Raw genomic sequence first — 19,162 nt, 5'->3', positions numbered from 1 at the left:
GTGACCCTGACAGGGTCAGATGAGACTGTGCCCCTGAGAGGACAACAGTAGGACAGAGGGGCACAGGAAGGGAGGGAGGAAGGTGGGTGGATTTTATAGTGCAAATATGAAATGGGTGATAAATGAACGAGGACATGAACAAATGCCTACATCTCTTGGGCATAACTTGTTTCATGATCCTCTCTTCCAAGGCGATAAGTGTGTATAGACCAGGAAGGCAGATGACTTAAAGCCTTATAGCATTGATGGGAGTTTGAACTGATTTTCCAGCCCCTAATGAGCCATCCTCCCCAAATTAGACTGGACATTTTAAGACATAGAGAACAGCAGAAAGCTATGGAAACTGCATATCTGAATTCCAGCCAAGGGGGCTCTAAGCCCTGGGACTAGCTTGATATGTGCCTGGTTTCTGACCCAGGGAGATCGCCAACCCAGCCATCTGATCCATCTGTCCACATATACCTCCAACTCCTCTATGAGCCCATTGGCCTGTTTGTTCAGCTCATTCATCAAAACCATCTTGGCCATTTTGATCTGGTTTTCCACCTTCCTGTGTTGATGCTTCACTTCAAAAATCCTATAAATAGAATGGGACATAGCATGATGAGCCCCTCCTCCAGGCCCATGATGACCTAGAGATAACAAACAAAACAGCCAACAACTTAGAGGCTGCCTATGTAGATCAGGGCCCAGCAGGCACCAAATATAAAGAAATAAGAACCCTCCTCCACCACCCTACCCTTTGCACACGCAGCCCACTTGATCTAAGTGGGCCAATGGCCCAAAGTTCAACCAGGTTTTCTCTAGGTAAATATCAGGTCCACACTCAGGTCAACCCAGCAGCTCACTAGTTACACAGCAATGGAGACAGGACAGAAAGAGTGAGTATGAGTATGACATCATGTAATCTGTTGTCTTAAAAAGGTGGATGCTCCGCTAAACAATGCCATGCAGTAAAAAGAGCATGGGCAAGGACAGAAAGAAGACTAGTGGTTGCCAAGGGCTAGGGATGTTGGGGGGAATGGAGAGTAACTACTAATAATGTGTACCGGATTTCTTTGGGGAGTGATAAAATGTTCTAAAAGTAGATGGTAACAATGATTTACACAACTTGGAATATACTGAAAACCACTGAATTGTACATTTTAAAGGAACAATTTTATGGTATATAAACTATAGCTCAATAAAGTTGTTTTTAAAAAAAAAAACACGGGCTTTGGAGTCACACATACCTAGCTTCCAAATCCAGCTCACTGACTAGCTGTGTGATCTCAGACAAGTCACCTAACCTCTCTGAACCTCAGTCTTCTCATTAGTACAATGGAGCTAATCCAACTCTAAGAATTGTAAGAATTGAACAAAATAATGCATGTATGATGTCCAACCCAGTGCCTGCCACATGATGAGCTCTTAGTGTCTACTAATTCCTCTTCCTACATTAAATATTAATGGTTCTATATCATTTGTAGATGTATATGGAAGACACTGGGAAAGGGATGATAAAGGGTAGATTTCCACTGAGTTACTGCACCCTCATGATAAACCCAGAATCTGCTTTGTGCCCTCATTCTCAAGTACCTACCCTGGCTATGTCTGTCATGGGCCACATTCAGGAGGCATGTGCCTAGGCTCAAACTCACACGGATCACCCTGACCTAGCTTGGTCCCATTTACCAAGTGATGGCCCAAAGCCCTTTCACTGGCCCTGAGACCTCTAAGTTCCAGGACATATGCCTTCTGGGACACATGCCCACATCTGCTTAACCTCATGTATTCTTCATAAGTACTACATCTGATAGCCTGATATCAACATCCAGGATGTCAAGAAACAGAGCATTTCCAGAATTGGCAAGGGGCTAGTCTGTGTTACCTGTCCTCAATTTGCTTTGCAGAGGTCTGTAGATTAGATTTCTTATGAGCCACCTGTGTAGTCACACTTTCCAGAAGCATCCTCTGGTTTTGCAAAACTTCTTCAAGATGTCTACACCTAAAGAAGGAGGCAGAGAAAAAGCTGAGGAGATCCGAGTATTCTTCTGAGCATGCCAGTCAAGCAAGAACCCCCACCATGTATTGTCTCAGCCAGGCCCATGGAAGCTGGGATTATTACATCTAGGGAAAGTCAGATATAGTGCAGAGTCTTAACCCTTCAGGTCTTCTCCAGAGAAGCCCCACGGCAAGAGCAGAGAAAAACTCCAGCCTCAGGGCTCCAGATTGGCGTAGGCAGAGAGACGATTTTGATGCATTGGGAGACCAGCACCAGCAAAGCAGAGTCCAGAACCCTCCCAGGCCCCCTTTGAGCAGCCAGCCATCCCTACCTATGTTCTTTGTGTTCCACCATGAGGCAGCTATGGCATGTTAGAACATCACAAGTCTCACAGAATAGCTTGAGCACTTCTTGTGTGTGTAGAGGACAGTACAAGGCGAAGTCCCCAGAACCACCAGTCACTCCTGCCAGAGAAGACAGAGAGAGTGGACTTCTCTTGCTCAGGAAGACTCTCAGTTAAGCTCCACTGAGCAGCCCTCAGCCCTCAGCCCTCAATGGACACAGGGGAGACACAGAACCTGGAGGAAAGGTGGTGAAGACAGGAGAGGCCTCTCTCTGGGCCAGTGAGGTTCCAGGAGCACAAGGAAGAATGTGAGCTTAGCCCAGCTGGATTTGCCCAGCTGTCCAGAAATCACACACCATCCAGCCCCAGGTATCTCACCACCTGCCAGAGGCTGAGGAAGGGGCCTGCTACTGCAGCACATGGACCTTCTGCAGAGTAATGGATCCTCTAAAATTCAACCTAAAGCTCTTCATTAACCAGGGTGCTGCTTCGGGGGCTATAGGCCAGGTCACAGACCATTAACTCTGGTTCATGTGGGTGTAACTAAGGTAAAACCCTTCCTACTGTCATTGAAAACAAGTGGCAATGAATGGACCAATGGACAAGCCCTGATTCAGGCTGTTTAATTATGCAAGTAACTAAATAGAAGTGAGGCATGATTGTTCTACTTAGAGATGAAAGTAGGGAACTCGGCTAGCGCTCACAATAATTCAAGACTACTCTTCCCTGCACGTCTCACCCACACTCACCCCTCCCACCCCCAACAAAGAAGAGCCTAGCCATGAACTTGCACTGTGGCTGTGACTCTGGAGGAGACATTTTTCTTTTGGGAAAGGCTCTAAGACCACCTTTACCTTCACCCCAGTAGGGAGACAAGGTCAGAGAGCCACTCTCCAGAGGTTTTAGGGGCCAGAACTGCTTAAGGGCACGTGAGCCAGTGGGGGAAGCAGGGAGAGATACCTGGCGGGCCCTTCTGGGCCCGGGGAAAGAGCGGGCCCCCGGGGGCTGGGCCGTGCCGGTGCTCCTCTGTGCAGGAGCTGCACAGCCAGCGGTTGCAGTAGGTGCAGAGGATGTGTGCTGCCCTCTTCTCCTTGCACTCGGAGCAGTTCTGGAAGCAGAGAGGTCTGGAGTTACTGACAGCATCCTCATTTGGGCCTGCCTCCATGAGGGACTGGGGGCCTGTAGGGCTATTCTACTGATAGGGCAGTCAGTTTTGGAAAGCCACCTAGGAGTGACAGTGGTGGCTTGTGAAGGAAATCATCCTTTGTGACTAAAAGAATAGTGGCCACAGGGACTATTCCCCCAAGTCTCAAGCTGAAGATGAGGAGAAGGCAAAGATCTACTTCCCAGGCGACATAGCCTGCAGGGCATGGCAGACGGTTAATGGATGATGCTGTGAAAAAAGCACACAGCCAGTGTTAAGGAAGCACAGGGAGGTTTCCAGGAGCTCAGTCTAGGAGTTGCCAGGAAATATTTCATGAGGAAGTGACTTCTGATTGGATATGGAATGACAGGTAGAAGTTTCCCAAGCATGCAGGGGAGTAAAATGGGAGAATACAGGCAAAAGCGGGGAAGTTCAGCATGCCTGCAAAAAGGGAGAAGCCACAGATGTGGGAGTACACAGAAAGACAATCGATCATATACAGTCAAGAAAGAACAAATACAGACCAACTCTCAGAGCTGTGTTTCCACAACTGGGGCTTGCTGGACCCAAGAGAACCTAGTCCTCTCCTAGCCCAAAGGTTCATTGATTTGGTCAGCAAATATCTGGCAGGGTAATGTAAAAACATGTGTAAAAAAGATTTGTAAAAAAGTAGCCTGTCTGTGCCTGGATAATATAGGCCATCAAAATAATATGTATTCTGACAGCTTTGTACTCATACTGCCCTCTGACAAACCCACAGGGGGAAGGGGGGAAAAAAAGAAGAGAAATACAAGTGTTACTCATTAAACTATGAATTCCTTGAGAGTAGAGAACATGGATGTTTGTCTCCCTAGCACCCAGCACAGGGCCTGGCACATGTCAGACATTCACTAAAAATTCAATACAGGATCAAGTAAGTACACTGGCAAATGAAGAAAATGTAGTGCCAGGAATACCCCAGAGGAGAAAGGAACAGTAGGTGCCAGGCAGTAAGTGATGTAAAATTGCAGAAACTCAGAAAAAGAGGTATTAGTTGCTAAATATAGGCAAGATTGATTAACCCATTCAGCTGGTGTATAAGTTTCAACTGAGGGGAAGAAAAAAGGAAATAAAAGATCAGTACTAATATTTTTCAGTCAGAGCTGTAAGAGAGAGAAAAATAGCCCCATTTTACTTCCCCCAACTCAAATATTTTAATTCTCTTTAGATGGAGGGATGGATGGATGGATGGATGGATGGATGGAAGGAAAGAAGGGAGGGAGGAAGATTAGGCAAATTGATGGAGGGGTAACAAGTCAGATGAAGTGATGGGTGAATAGATGAACTTACGGACAGGGGCCCCACAGATTTCTGAAAAGGATCAGTTGTTTTCTTGTCCTGACTTACCCTGGCCATCTTGGATTGCCCAGTAGAAAAGCACTGCAGAAAAAAACGCTCAGTTACATCCCTGGTGAGGTCCGCTTGCTTACACCCAGGACAGGAGATGAGCTCTGGGAAGGGGGCAAAAAAGCAGAGTCAGGGCAACATGGCAGATTATACATAAGGCCTAGACACAGGCTTTCTACTACACAACACCAAGGCATGTGTCAAAACCCCTCGCGCCAAAATGACCTGTGTTTGATGTCATAGTCTGCACTTACCATCTAGGTTCTCTGGACATGACCACTCCTTTAGGGGCCGGCCCTACAGACCTCCTCACATCCACCTTCCTGACTTCCTCACAAGCCATGCTACCTGTTCTGCTTCTGATAACTGGGTGCCTTCCTGCTGCTCCCACTCCTCATTTCCCAGCTCTGAGACCCAACCTCCCATTATTGGCTAAGCTCCAGGGGGTCAGTTTATCCCAGGACACAGATCCAGCCACTAAGGTTACCACAGAGCAGAACTACTATAAAGATCTCAAAGCCAGAGCTTCTAGAAAGCTCTTCCCACAGAAAGCAAGGCCTCCCTGTCTGCTCATCTAGCAGATATTTTTCTCTTCTTACTGCCAATACCAATCAGTCTGCCCATGGGGCTCACAGAGATTTTGTGGGGCCTTCCCCACCTAGTCCATATTGCACGCCTACACAGACATATGTTTCACCTGGGTACACGAACATTTTGCCCTATCCCCTCTCCCCAGGGAAATGTAAACATCTCCAACACTTTCCTCAGTATACGGGGTTCCCGAACTACATAAGCAACATAGACTGCCACCCTGGAGACTAGAGTGCTCTTTGGGCCCACCTCAAGAGCAGGAAGCTCACTGGGTGCAAGGAAATGCGGCTCCTGGGGAGGGCCAGGTTCCTGTGCCCAGGCATGAGGGCCACCTGGAAAGGGGTGGCTATGACAGAGAATGCAGCGGTACCACCATAGTATTTTCTGCCTCATATCATCGAAATGATACAATGGCAGTTGCTCTAGACCTGCAGTTAGACAAACTTACGTCTAAACACAAGGTTTACCACCCAGTGACCTTGGTTGGGCAAGTCACTTAATCTCACTTAGCTCCTCAGGGGTCCTGTTTCTTCACGTGTGAAATAGGAAGGGAAAATAAGAGTTGCAAGGTTTAAATTAAATAATACTTGAGAAAGCACCTGATCCTCCACAAACGTTGACTTTGAAATCAAAACATTTCTCATATCCCATTTATGGCAAGGCAATGACCTCAATTATCAACTCTCCCAAGTGATGGAAGTCAGATAGTCTGATATAGTTATTTTTTCACAGATATATATATAATATATATATAACAGATATAGTTATTAATATCCATAAATTCTCCCCCCACCCCCACAACCCCCCTGCATCCATGCTCTAGCATGGAGTCTATTCTCCACCCTTTGAAGCTAGGCCACCTTCATCATGTACTCTGGCCAAAAGAAAGCCACAAAAGTGATGCTGAACCAGTTCTAAGCCTAGGCCTCGAGTGGCTTTGTATGATTTAGCTCTGCCCTCAGAACTCTAAGACTTCCACCTGAACAACCCCAGGTTAGATTGCTGGATGAAAGACTACGCAGACAGAGGCCTTGGTTCTCTCTAGTGCTCACTTGAAGCCGTCATAAACCAGTTAGCCCCAAATGACTCACTGGCTGAATACAGACAAAGGAGTGAGCACAGTTGAGCCTAGCCAAGCCCAGCCAAGCCCCAAAGAACCAGCCAGAGGGTCCCAGCCCAAACTGCTGACCTATACAATCAGTATTTTTAAACTACTAAGTCTTGAGTGTCTTATAATGGAGCAAAAGCTAACTGATCTATCCTGGAAAAACCAAAATCCACCAAATCATGCAAAGTAATAATTCAATACTTGTCCTCCCCTTCCCCCCACTGAAGAGACACCCCCCACACACACACACACACCCCTCACAGAGCCATGGATCTGCAATTCCTAAGACATTCTCCTGCTTGTCAGGAACAGGGGCCAGAGGCAAAGAAGAATGTTCTTCATAGGTGTCATCATCCAGGGGAATTGGGTGACTGTCCCTCTCTTCCATTTGGCTCACCCTGAAGAGACTCCCCTTATCTACCCGCAGGTCAGAAACACTGCTCTAAATGTTGAAAATAATTTCCACAAGGCTTCTAACCCCCTGGTAACAGATGCCCAAACATTAATCTCATTAGCATCAAGGAAAAAAGGGAGAAACAACTGAATAGATCAGACAAGGCCTCATAGCACATCCTCTACTGCCCCTGGCCATAAATGCCAAAATCCTCATCTTGGTGCTCAAGATGGCCTTACTTCACTCTAATCTTATCTTCAGCTTCACCTGCCTCACACCCTGGGTCGTTGCTGGGGCAAATATCTCTGCTGTCTTCAGATTGTCAAAACTCTGTTTATGAGAGTGCTGTTCCCTCTCCCTGAAATACTCTTTCTTGCTCCCCTCCTTTTCAAATAAACTCCTATTCATCCTTTCAAACCTGTTCAAATGTTCTGCCTTTAAGAAGCAGGGTTGATTTCCCTCAGGATGAGTTAATTATTCCCTCTTCTGGGTTCCCACAGCACCCTGAACATCCTTCTAGTATGACAAATATCACATTGCATTTTAACTATCTGTTCATATGTCTGCATACAAAAATAATCCACAATTGGCACTAAAAGATATTGCATAATTTTTAGCAGATTGGACAATTATATTTCTTTGGGGTTTGGGTATCCCATGCGCATTCCTTGCACTCACAGCCACTGAAAGTAGTAAGAAGCCATCTGGAGGTTTTCAGGGTGATGAGAAAAAAGCCAGCCAGGATGATAAAGGAATCAGGTCTGATCTAGAGCTGTGAAAGACTGTGAATTGGGAGATGTGGGTTCCAGGTCTAGGGCTGGCACTATCTGTGTAACCTTAGGTAAGTGACCTCTTTCCCCTGAATCTTATTGTCTACATCCTTAATATGAGGGGAACAGGAACAGCAGGGAAGTGTGGATTATCCAACCCGCTTCCTCTGCCTAATGTACCCAAGCTCCAGAAATATTCCCCTGGGCAAGACTGGATGGGACAGATAGCCAAACAGTGACCTGCTGATCGTCTTTGTCAGCAAGTCAGGGGACAGGCTTATGGCTTAGGGGAGGCCTACATCTAAAAGTCATCCCATCTGACAAGGGGCTGCTGTGGCAGACAGCAGAGATGGAATACCACCATGGCATTGGTACAAGCAGGCCCCAGGGAGGCTGTGGGGCCCAGAGTGGACACAGAGGACATGTGCTCTCTTTGGGTCATGACATCTTTGTCCAGAAATTCTTATCTTCCTTCAGAAGGCCCCTAGCCCCCATCAAGCTGTGTTAACCTTGAGCTTTTGTTTCAAGGGGGTTCCCCATTCTTCAGTGTGAATCCCAAAATAAAGTTTTATTTTAGACAACTATAATACATGAACCCGTAGGGCTACAGATGTATATACAAAATAACCAAACATCTGCTTATAATATTTAACATTTAATGTTTAATATTTAGTCACCAATACATATTTAAATCACATATTGCACAAAATATTTAGATATGTTTCTTTTTTTCTATCAGGATTATTCAAGCCTTAAGCTTTTATTTCATACACAGAAACATCAATTCTGAGCAATGCAGAGCCAGGGCCCAAAGGCCACACACCACCATCCCTAGAGGAAGTGGGGTTCCTGCCTCCCGAATGAAGAAGTCACAGGCCCCAGAGGAGGTTCTGGGGACCTACGAGCCTGGGAGAGAAGTTCTGAAAGTGGAAGGCGTTCAGTCCACCTGTCATAAGAATGAGCACTCCCGTCCCTGGGGTGGATCATTCTTTTACCACCACTCCCTGCACGAGACACTTTATGCATGTTATCTCATTTAATCATCAAACCACCTCTGAGAGGCAGACATTATCCCCATTTCATAGCTGGGGAGACTGAGGCTCTAAGAAGTTGTCATCTGGCAAAGATCATATGAAACAGGAGCAGAGCCATGATTGGAAATCAAGTCTCTCTGCCTCTAAAATCCACCCCTTTCCAGAGCACCTGGACGGCTCAGTCAGTAAAGCATCCAACTTTGGCTCAGGTCATGATCTCGCGGTCCATGAGTTTGAGCCCCGCATCTGGCTCTGTGCTGACAGCTCAGAGCCTGGAGCCTGCTTCAGATTTTATGTCTCCCTCTCTCTCTGGCCCTCCCTGATTGCACTCTGTCTCCCTTTCTCAAAAATAAACATTAAAAAAATTAAAATCCACCCCTTTCCATTATGCTATATCTCTCTAATTCAAATGTAAACAAGGTAATTTTATTTTAATTAGATAATTTTATTATAAGTAAAACATGCCATAATAATGATCAGACTCTAATTATGACCTGGACCCAGCTTTGGATTATGGGAATCCAGAAGGAAGGAGCTGGGAAGCCAGCCCCATCTGTGTTTAAAGTTTTATAAAATAGACTCCTTGAGAAAAGGCAGGCGAGGAAGAGTTTTTCTGCGTGGTAATAAATCTGGGGACAGTTTCATATTATAGAACCAGTGGTTCTCGAACTTTGTTACATATTTGAATCCTGTGGGGCACTTTAAACATCCTGATGTCCATTCCATATCAATTAAATCAGAGTTTTAGGAGGTGGAATCCAGGCATAAATATTTGTTAAAATTCCCCAGGTGATTACAACATACAACCATGTTTGAGAACCAGCACCTTAGAGAGAGCCTCTCCTGCCCCTGTGCCTAAGTCTGATAGCTCTTTCCCCACACCATGCGGCTGAGGAAGGCAGGATCGGCCAGTTTTAAAGAGGCTCCACAAAGTTAGGAAACATTTTGAACGTGGAGGTGATGTATTTTCCCTCTGGCAAGGAAGAGAAAAGGGCACGTTCCCACCAGACAGCAGGTGTCCTGATACGTGGGTACCCTGGGGACAAGCAGTGAGCTGGAAGACACTCCTGCCCCCCCCCCAACTCCCAGCTCCACTGAAGGACCCAGAAGCAGACTTAGGGTGCTGCCTGAGCTTTGGCACTACAAGCATGGCTGCTGGGGCCTAGGGTGCGCTGTGCTCCGCACTGAGTGAGGCAGCAAGGGACAGGAGTCAAGACTGGGTAGTCCACCCTTCAGACGTGAACAGCAGGGCCAAGGCAACCTGAGCACCAGGGCGTTATGGTGGGAGAGATATCCCAGGGAGGTCTCAAGAAAGCTAGTATTGGGTCAGCTCAGCCCACCAGGTAGGGGCACAAAAACCCCCGTCACATAAGCCTGAGTCTGGTGCCAAGAAACTCACCGAGGGTTAAGAAGCCCTTCATTCTACAGCTTTTGTCCAGGGCTCCAAGGAACTTTACAGCTGGAGCCCAAGCTCGGACTCCCAACAGAGCAGTGACATCCTCTGAGGCAGCCTGATGCTCTCCTGCCAGTTCTCACCTGTAGAACCAAAGCTGGACAGACCTAGCTCTGCGCTGTTCAAGTAGCCAATTCCCTCACCATACAGATGGTGACATGGAGGCCAGAGAGAGGGAGGGACTTACCTGAAAACCACAGAGCCCTTGTAAAATGTAGGTGCTGCCTTGAACCACTGGGAAGTCCTTGATTACCTACCTCTGTATCCACAAGTAAGACATTCTACTCCATAAGCCTCTGCCAATCACTAGGCAAGGAGAGAAAAACTATTCTGTGGTAGTATCCTCTGGCATGTTGGCCATCCTCACTCCTGCCCTCCCACCAGAGGGGAGCCCCAGGGTACAAGGCATCAGCTAAGCCCCCCACAACACAAGCCCCAGCAGCCTTCCTCCAGCCCATAACTCAAAGCAGCAACCCCCTCTAGAAATACATTGCACCCATTCCCAAGATGCCCAGTCCCTGCTAGAAAGGCAAATCTTAAGGTAACTGCTGCTCCTGCCCCTGGCTGCCAGCAGGCTTACCTGAGGCTCTGTTGCCCTGTGATTAGAGCAACACCTGGGAGAGAAGTCAGAAGAGCGACAGGTGAGACCACCACAGGTCCCAGAGGACAGTGTTTACCAAGTGCCCAGGAACACCCACCCTGCGTGCTGCAGCCAGCTGGGCTGCAGGGCCTAACCCTTGGGGAAATGGGCACTGGGTAGGGGAAGGGGAACACCATGGGTCCTCTCCTTTCTCTGATACATCCTCAGCCAGGGCTGCATTTCTCCAGCTCACCTGAGATGCTCCTGCAAGAAAAGGTTGGTTGACTCCTCCTGTTCCTGTTTATCTCGAAGGCTCTGCAGCAATTTCCCAAACTGAACAGCAAGAGGGAGACCTCAAAGAGGCGACTCTCTTCCTAGCTGCATCTCCTTCCTAATCCTCTGGGTGCCTTGGAATAGAAGCTCAGAAGGAAGAAAACGAGATTTTCAACTTTCAGGAACTAGCTCTGTCGCCCTCTGCACAGCTCGGGAGGCCATCACTCTCAGCCTTTTAGGATTCGATCCAAAAATCCTTCAGCCCTCCATGTTCCCCAAAATGACAGTGCTCATGTATGGCTGGAATCTGCCCCGATCCGGCAGCTCATTTAAATAGAGCTCATCACAACAACAGTGTTGGTGGAGAAGTGAGTAGCTGCAGGGCCCTGGGGACCCCCTGTTTATACGTAGGAAGAATGATGCAATCTGGGTATCAAAATAGCAATCCAGAATGGAATAACAGGCTCACGCAGCAGCGGTGCCTGCACAACCAGAGCTCAAGTTGACACACTCTGTCAGCCCCACACTGCTGCAGCACGCAGATGCCAGGCACACACTCTCACCGCATCCTTTTAAAAATCAGCAGGAGCCCGAGATATCCCTCCATGCCCCCGGCACTGAAGGAGGGTGTGGGGGGGAGGCCTTCGACAGACATTAAAATCTATCTCCTACACACTCACCTGCTCCTGCCACTTCACCTGAAGTCCTTATCCTGTGACGTCACAGTCAGTTGCCATAGTGACCAATTGTCCGTCACAAGTGGAGGATTAGGACTTCAGAAGGGGAAGACACACATTTATGATGCATAAAGGTCCTGGGAGGTGTCCCTTGGCAGCTAACTCTAACCCCCCCAGGGAGATACAGTCAAACACAAGCAGGGAGAAAAAAGGGAAGGAAAAGCAGGGTCGAGTTAGAGGAAAGACATTAGGATGAGGCAAGACTACAAGCACAAAATAATTGCAAAAACACAGAGCACAGGAAAATTTTAAAAGCACAGATGGGAAGTGGCAGGGAATAAGCTTGGAAAGACTGGTAGGAGAGTAAGCTCCTGAAGGACCCTGAATGCTAGGCTAAGGAGCTTCACCTTTATCCTAAAAGCAAAGGCTCTGGAGAGTGACAAAGCTGGGCTTTATGATTATCCTGATGAACTGGAGATGGGGCACAGGGAGAAGCCTTGTCCAGTTTAGCACTGATGGGACCCTGAACAAGGGTAGAAATGGAAAGAAAGGGACAGAAGTGTTTCAAAGAGAACCAATAAGGCATAACCAAAATAAGATGTTGGAAGGAGTGGTGGTGTGTGAAGAAAAAGGGGTCAAACGGATGGGCTGTCATAAACAGAGATAAGAGGGAGTAAGAGGGTACTTGCCAAATCCCATCTTATGTGGGCCCCACTTTCTCTGGTATCCATAGCCTCTCTGGGTCAGGCTTCATTCTGCTTTGCTGGACCAGTGATTCACAAATCTTGAGGGTTTGTTAGAAAACCTGAATCTGCCAAATCTAGATCTCTTGTATGTGGGTGTGGGACCAAGAATCTATATTTTTGGTGAGTAACCCAAGTAATTCTTAGGCATTTGAGGACCAGTAATCTGGAACCAATGGCCAGGACAACTAAAGTAGCCTCCTAGCAGGGCTTTCTGCATCTAGTCTTGTCTCCTCCAATCATTCTTCTCACTGAACCAGAATAACTTTTTAAAAATACGTATTTGATCGTATTCATTGACCAAAGTATCCAGTGTCTCCCCACTGCCTAGAGCTTAAATTGGTCAAGACCCTTCATAATGTGGCCTCAAATTTCCATTCCAGAGTTCTCACTTCTCTCCTTCAAACAATCCTATATTGCAGCCAAAATTAACTCCCTCCTTTGCCTCCTCCCCTTTTCTCCATGCCTCATCCTAACACTATTCCCTACCTGAAATTTCCTTCCATACTTTCCTGGGCCTGCCTGGCTCCTATACGGATATTCCTACTTGATGTCACTCAAAGGTTCAAATCCATCCAATTTCCCCAGGCAGAGACTAAAACAGGGGTCAGAAAACCACAGGTTGCCTGTTTTTGTAAGTAAAAATTTACTGGAACACGGTCATGCCCATCCATTCCCATATTGTCTGTGCTGCAGTGGCAGAATTAAGTAGCGGTAACAGAGCCTATATGACCCACAAAACCAAATATATTTACCATCTAGCCCTTTACAGAAAAAGTATGCTGGCCCCTGGCCTAAAGCAACAGCTACTTAAATTGTTCTAACCTCACCCTTTACAAAGTGCTCAATTCCAGTAATGGGGTCCTGCTTATTCCCAAGTTAACCTCCACCCTGTGTCCTCTAAGTTATGATAACTGGGTCACATTTGAGCCAACCTTCAGTTTGGGGTAAGATGTTACTAACAAGAAAAGGGCACTTCAGGAGGAGGGAACATCATACACAGAGGATTACAGATGTCAAAATGTGAGGCCTCTAGGGGAAAGATTCATAAAGCTGGCTCATGCAGGAGGAGTGACAGAGATGAGGCTCTAAAATTAGCTTGGAGTCAGATTGGGAAGAGCCTTGAAGGCCATGCTAAGTTTCTGTTCTGAACTGTAAGCAACTGAGAGCCTTTTAGATAGCTCAAAATGCAAGCCCACAATAGAAGAGAGTGGTCAGGGTTGAGGCTAGAGGATTTAGGAACATAATGCACAGAGGCAATAGGTAAAGTGAGGTTAGGCAAGGACAGCCAGAGAGTGTGGGGCACAGCCAGGTGGCGGATCTAAGCTAGAGTCAGAAACTGGGCATGAGAGCTAGGTGATAGGCTGAGGAGATGGATGGTCCACAGCTTTCAGAGCCCATGCTCCAAGGGGACCACCTGACTGAAACAAGCTTTCGGTGCCAAGAAAGAACCCAGAACAGAATGCAGAAGATACAAGTGGGAGGAATCTGGGCTCATCTCATCTGATAGATTGGCACCTCTATATCCTTCCCTTCAAATCTCAAGAGTCAGTCCAAGGCCTTCAGTGACACTCCATGCAAAGCCACTGTCTCCATCTCCAACTGGGCCTGGACAGAGAGACAGTGGAAGAACAAAGGGCAGCAGGCTACTCTAGGTCTGCAGTTCCTACTGGCCCTCAAGCCCGGGCAAACCCTGGATTGGCAGGCAAAGGAAATGAATTTTCTTTCTGGCTCTGTAACAACTATGGCATTCAGCAGGATTCTAATGCTTTTTGGACTCCTGATGCCCCATTTATTCAGTGAGGGATTAGAGATAAGCTCCAAGGGTCTTTCCTGCTCTTTAGCCTCCACAGCAGTCAACCATGGCTGGTCCCCCTTGAATGAGAGAGCTCCAGCAGACAAGGGTCACCTCCAAGACCCTATCCATCAATCACAACCACCTTGAACTCCCTCCCTCAGCAAATCTGCTCTAGCTATATCCTCCCAAGCAGTGTCGGCAGCAGCCAGCATATCTCCGAGAATACAGCCTGCTTCCTTCCTATTACCAAGGGAATTGCTCTCCCAGTAACGGGTACTGTTCTGAGGTGCTGGTGCTACTCCCAGGGCCCTGGAGAGCCAATTAAGGTGAGGAAACTGTTCATGAACTAAAAAGTCATCCCACTGATAGGGCTCCGGAGCTCCAGCTTCTGCACCTGCTGCACACTCAGCTCAGCCCAGCTCAGCTGGCTACCCTCCACCTAGGAGACTTGGGTCACTGCCCAAAACAGACCCCACAATGGTTGGGGACACAGTTCAGTACCTGGACTGGCCAAACAACTCTGCCTTCCAGGCTCCTATAGCTGAGATCTCACCCCTGCTGCCTCCCACTCTCACCCCAGGCCATTAAGAGCCCCTCCAGCTGAGCTCTCATTAAGATCATCATTTCCTTCTCTGACTCTGAGGTTGTAGCATGTTGCATCAGTTCCCTCTCTTTGGATCTTCCCAAAGTCCCAAGACCTGCCCACCAAGGGACAGAGATTGCTCCCCTTTTCAGCAACTGTAGTTTACAAGGGATGTGCTGTCACCCATCACTAGCTTTGGGAAGCATGAGGCTATCGTGGTTATTTGGTGTTCTTAGAGCTCTTCAAGTCCAGCCCTGAAAGCCAGAGAAGACCTGGGATTGCCCAATTAGTGCTGGAGTCCAGACTGAGCTCCAAAGGCCATGACTTCCATACCAGGGTTCTGCTCACATCTCACCAATCACCCACATTGATAACAGGAAAAGTAAAATACTAAACAAGTAGATTCTAAAACTTAGAAATCAGAATCAAGGTCTCTCAGCTAGGATTTGCCTTTTAGTAGATTTGAAAAGAAAAAACAATGTTCCTTTTACTTACCTGGGGAAGGAAATATCCAATTAATTGCCTTTCTTCCCTAAAATAACAAATAGAGCTACAGGAGTCCTGAGAATTTTGAAGACACATGGTAAATGTCAGTTTCAGGCCCAACATCTCCCTTCAGAGCTTGCTACATCTTAAAGTATCACTTTGTGACTCAATGGCTAACTTCACAGATAGAGTTTGACCTGGGACCATTTTCAATTAGGCTTAAAGGCAAATAGTCCCAAATGGATATTCTCATTGGCTGAGTAAATCCACTTCCAATATCCAGCCTTTCTGCACAGAGACTTCAGCTCCAGTCATCCCACTGCATGGCTAAGCCATTGTGTGCTCAGCACAGAGCTGCCTTTGCTCTGGTCCCCATCACTACCTTTTGAAGACTTTGCCCAGCTGGTCTCCTTAGAGGCAGAGACCTAATGTAGACACACTTCCCACTGTGCTGGAGTTGCTGGGGGGGGGGGGGGGGGGGGGCGGGGAGGGGAGGGAATCTCAACTAAGCTGTGGCCTCATTAAAGATGTGCACCTGATGACTCAGGCTGCAGCATTGGTTCTTTCCTCAAAGATTTTCCGCAGAGTCTCCATCAGTTCAGTGATTCCGGGTGAAATCTTTCCCAGAGCGAAGTGCTACAGTGCAGATCACAAGCTTTGAAGACAGGTTTGACCTGAGCTGACATTTAGCAGTTGTTTTGGACCTTAGACCTTACATATTCACAATCCCCAGGTTTTTCATCTGTAAAATGGGAATGCCTAATTATAGGGTGATTGCAAAGTTTAGAAAAGATAATACAGGCACAAGTACCTACTGCAGTCTCTGCCAACTAGCAGGTGCTTGAAAAATATATGTGCACCTTGCAACTTGAGAAGTAGAAAGGGGCAGTGTCACAAGTGAAACAGTCTTCCTTCCAGGTAAGAGCCATGGGAGATCTCTGTGAATCCAGTGATTAAATCATTCGATCAATAAATATTCACCTGAGCCCCCATCCTGTGTCAGGTTCTGTGTTGGGCTGTGGAGTTGTAGAGTTGAAAGACTCGGTCCAGTTGAATAAGATGCCCACCTCATGTCTTCCCCAGTGCTGAGTACCAGTGCAGAAGTGCAGGCATGGGAAGGCTCCACCGAGGGACTGGAGTTGGAAACCAGCTGGCCAGAACCCGAGCCCAGGCACACAGCCGATGCAACACAGCAATGCTCAGCTCTGCCCAGCAACTAGCAGAACTAGATTTATGGAAAATGACATATCCCCATTCACTGTTGGCATATGGCTGGAGGCACTGATGCACCCTATTTATTCTTCAGCCTCTACTCACCTCCTCTCTACCTGCTTCCACATTTTACTTTTGAAAACTCCAGATTGACAGCAATACAATAAGCATTTTAGCAAGTCTGTGCCCCTACTCTGCTGGACAAAGTGGAAGTGCTTAAAGCTCTTTCCAAAGAACCAGACTCCCAGAGCATGGCTTCTCAAATTATGGACCAGAAATCAAGTTCAGGTATTGGGTCTCTCACTAGACTTACCAGAGAGAGAGGACAGCTCTCCTTTTCACGAAGCAGCTCATTTGGGTACCATTCTTTTAGTTCTTCAGAAAACATTCAGTAAGCAACTGATATCCACCAGACTTGGTCCGTGGAGAACCTCCCAGAGGCATTGCTGCTATGCCTGAACTTTCAACAACCTTCTCTTCATACCCCTGCCGCACCATATTATAATCATCTGTCTAGTTATTTGCCCTTCAACAGAACATGAGTTTCTTGAGGACAAGGGCCCTGCCTTTTCATCTCTGTACCCTAAATGCCATAGAGCCAGCTACACAGAAGTCAAATACCCATGAAGGAGACAAACATACAAACCAACAAATACCACACAGCATAGAGTCCTAAAATCTCCAAGTAGTCATGGAAGCTGATTCTACTCTTCATCCATAAATGCAAATATAGAAGGTAGCAAAGGCCTAGCCAGACCATAAGATATACCAAGAAATATAAGATGCCACATATTTAAGAAATTGTCTCTCAAAAAAAAAAAAAAAAAGGAAAAGAAATTGTCTCTCTTGTTCTAAATCAAGCATGTTCACATCTAACAGATTTTTTTCCACTTCAGTTTCAAAAGTTCTAAATAATAGTATTTTTTCATGTTTCTTGTCTTATTACTATATACTATGAGTAGCACAGAATGTTCTATGTGTATGTTATAATTTCATTTTCATAACAATCCTTTAAGTTAATTACTACTATTACCATCCTCATTTCATAAGCAAGACAACTTGCCCAAGCTGTCCAACTACTAAGTGGCAGGCAGATTAGAACTCACACTCATATGCCCAAATACACTGACACCAAGGCTTATATTTTTATTCTCCATTACACTTCAAATAACTTGGCAAATAAACACTATGATTCTAATAATTGTCATTAGTATGATTTAATTTTCGACTTGAGAGCCACACAAAGCCTTGAGACATGCATAATTAGTTCATGTTAAAAATCCCAAATGAGATCAAAGACTTAAACATAAGAGTTAAACTATAAAACTCTTAAAAGAAAATACAGAGGAAAAGCTTCACAACAATGGATTTGGCAATGATTTCATGGATATGACACCAAAAGCACAGGCAACAAAAGCAAAAATAGAGAAGTTGGACTTTAGCAAAATTCAAATCTTTTGTGCATCAAAGGACACTATTAACAGAACAAAAGTCCAACCCACTGAATGAGAGAAAATATTTACAAATCATATTATCTGATAAGGGTCTAGTACTCCTAATATATAAAGAACTCCTACAACTCAACAAAAACAACAAACCTGATTAAAACACGGGCAAAACTGAAACTCAATACCATTATACAACAACTCTCCATTCCCCACTCCCCCCAGTCGCTGGCAACCACCATTCTATTTTCTGTCTCTATGAATTTGACTACTCTAGGTACCTCATGTAAATAGAATCATAGACTATTTGGGGTTTTCTTTAATGTTTATTTATTTTTGAGATAGAGAGAGACAGAGCATGAACGGGGGAGGAGCAGAGAGAGAGAGGGAGACACAGAATCTGAAGCAGGCTCCAGGATCCGATCTGTCAGCACAGAGCCCGATGCAGGGCTCGAACTCACGAACCATGAGATCGTGACCTGAGCCGAAGTCAGACGCTTAACTGACTGAGCCACCCAGGCGTCCCGACTATTTGTTTTTTTGTAACTGGCTTATTTTATTTAGTATGATGTTCTCAAGGTTCATTCATGCTGTAACATGTGTCAGAATTTTCTTCCTTATTAAGACTAAATAATATTCCATTGTACCTATACACCACATTTTGTTTATCCATTCATCTTTCAGCGGACACCTGGGTTACTTCTGCCTTTTGGCCATGCGAATAATGCTGCTTTGAACACAGGTGTACAACTACTTCTTTGAGTCCCTGCTTTAAATTCTTTAATTCTCTCTGGTATACACCCAGAAGTAGAATTGCTGGACCATATGGTAATTCTATTTTTTAATTTTTTGAGGAATGGCTGTGCTGTTTTCCACAGAAGCTATACCATTTTATATTCTCATTAATAATATACAAGGATTCACTTTCTCCATATCCTCACCAACACTGGTTATTTTCTGTTCTTTTTTTTTTTTTTTTAATAGTAGCCATCCTAATGGGTATGAGGTGGCATCCCATTGTGGTTTTGATTTGTATTTCCCTAAAGATTAGTGATACTGAGCATCTTTTTGTGTGCTCATTGGCCATTTGTATATCCTGTTTGGAGAAATGTCTATTCGAGTTCTTTGCCCATTGTTAAATTAGGTTGTTTGATCTTT

General features: G+C 46.0%; 1 protein-coding gene across 2 annotated transcripts in view; it reads right to left on the bottom strand.

Annotated features, from left to right (window-relative positions):
* TRIM66 (tripartite motif containing 66) overlaps positions 1 to 19,162 on the bottom strand; it is a 55,319-nt gene that overhangs the window by 24,478 nt on the left and 11,679 nt on the right. The window contains exons 1-6 of one of the 2 annotated variants that reach the window (XM_049650461.1): positions 11,041 to 11,157; positions 4,858 to 4,961; positions 3,288 to 3,435; positions 2,316 to 2,448; positions 1,871 to 1,987; positions 463 to 577 (exon numbers count right to left, since the gene is read on the bottom strand). In XM_049650461.1, the coding sequence (XP_049506418.1) occupies positions 463 to 577; positions 1,871 to 1,987; positions 2,316 to 2,448; positions 3,288 to 3,435; positions 4,858 to 4,866 (522 nt within the window). In that variant the 5' untranslated portion in view covers positions 4,867 to 4,961; positions 11,041 to 11,157. Of the gene's footprint in view, positions 1 to 462; positions 578 to 1,870; positions 1,988 to 2,315; positions 2,449 to 3,287; positions 3,436 to 4,857; positions 4,962 to 11,040; positions 11,158 to 19,162 lie in introns of those variants that run through there. The other variant, XM_049650453.1, reaches the window with a different exon arrangement.

The sequence above is a fragment of the Panthera uncia genome, chromosome D1 (assembly GCF_023721935.1).
Source record: "Panthera uncia isolate 11264 chromosome D1, Puncia_PCG_1.0, whole genome shotgun sequence".
Classification (NCBI taxonomy): Eukaryota; Metazoa; Chordata; class Mammalia; order Carnivora; family Felidae; genus Panthera; species Panthera uncia.
The sequence above is the reverse complement of the archived record's forward strand: the minus strand, read 5'-3'. Positions and strand labels throughout refer to the sequence as shown.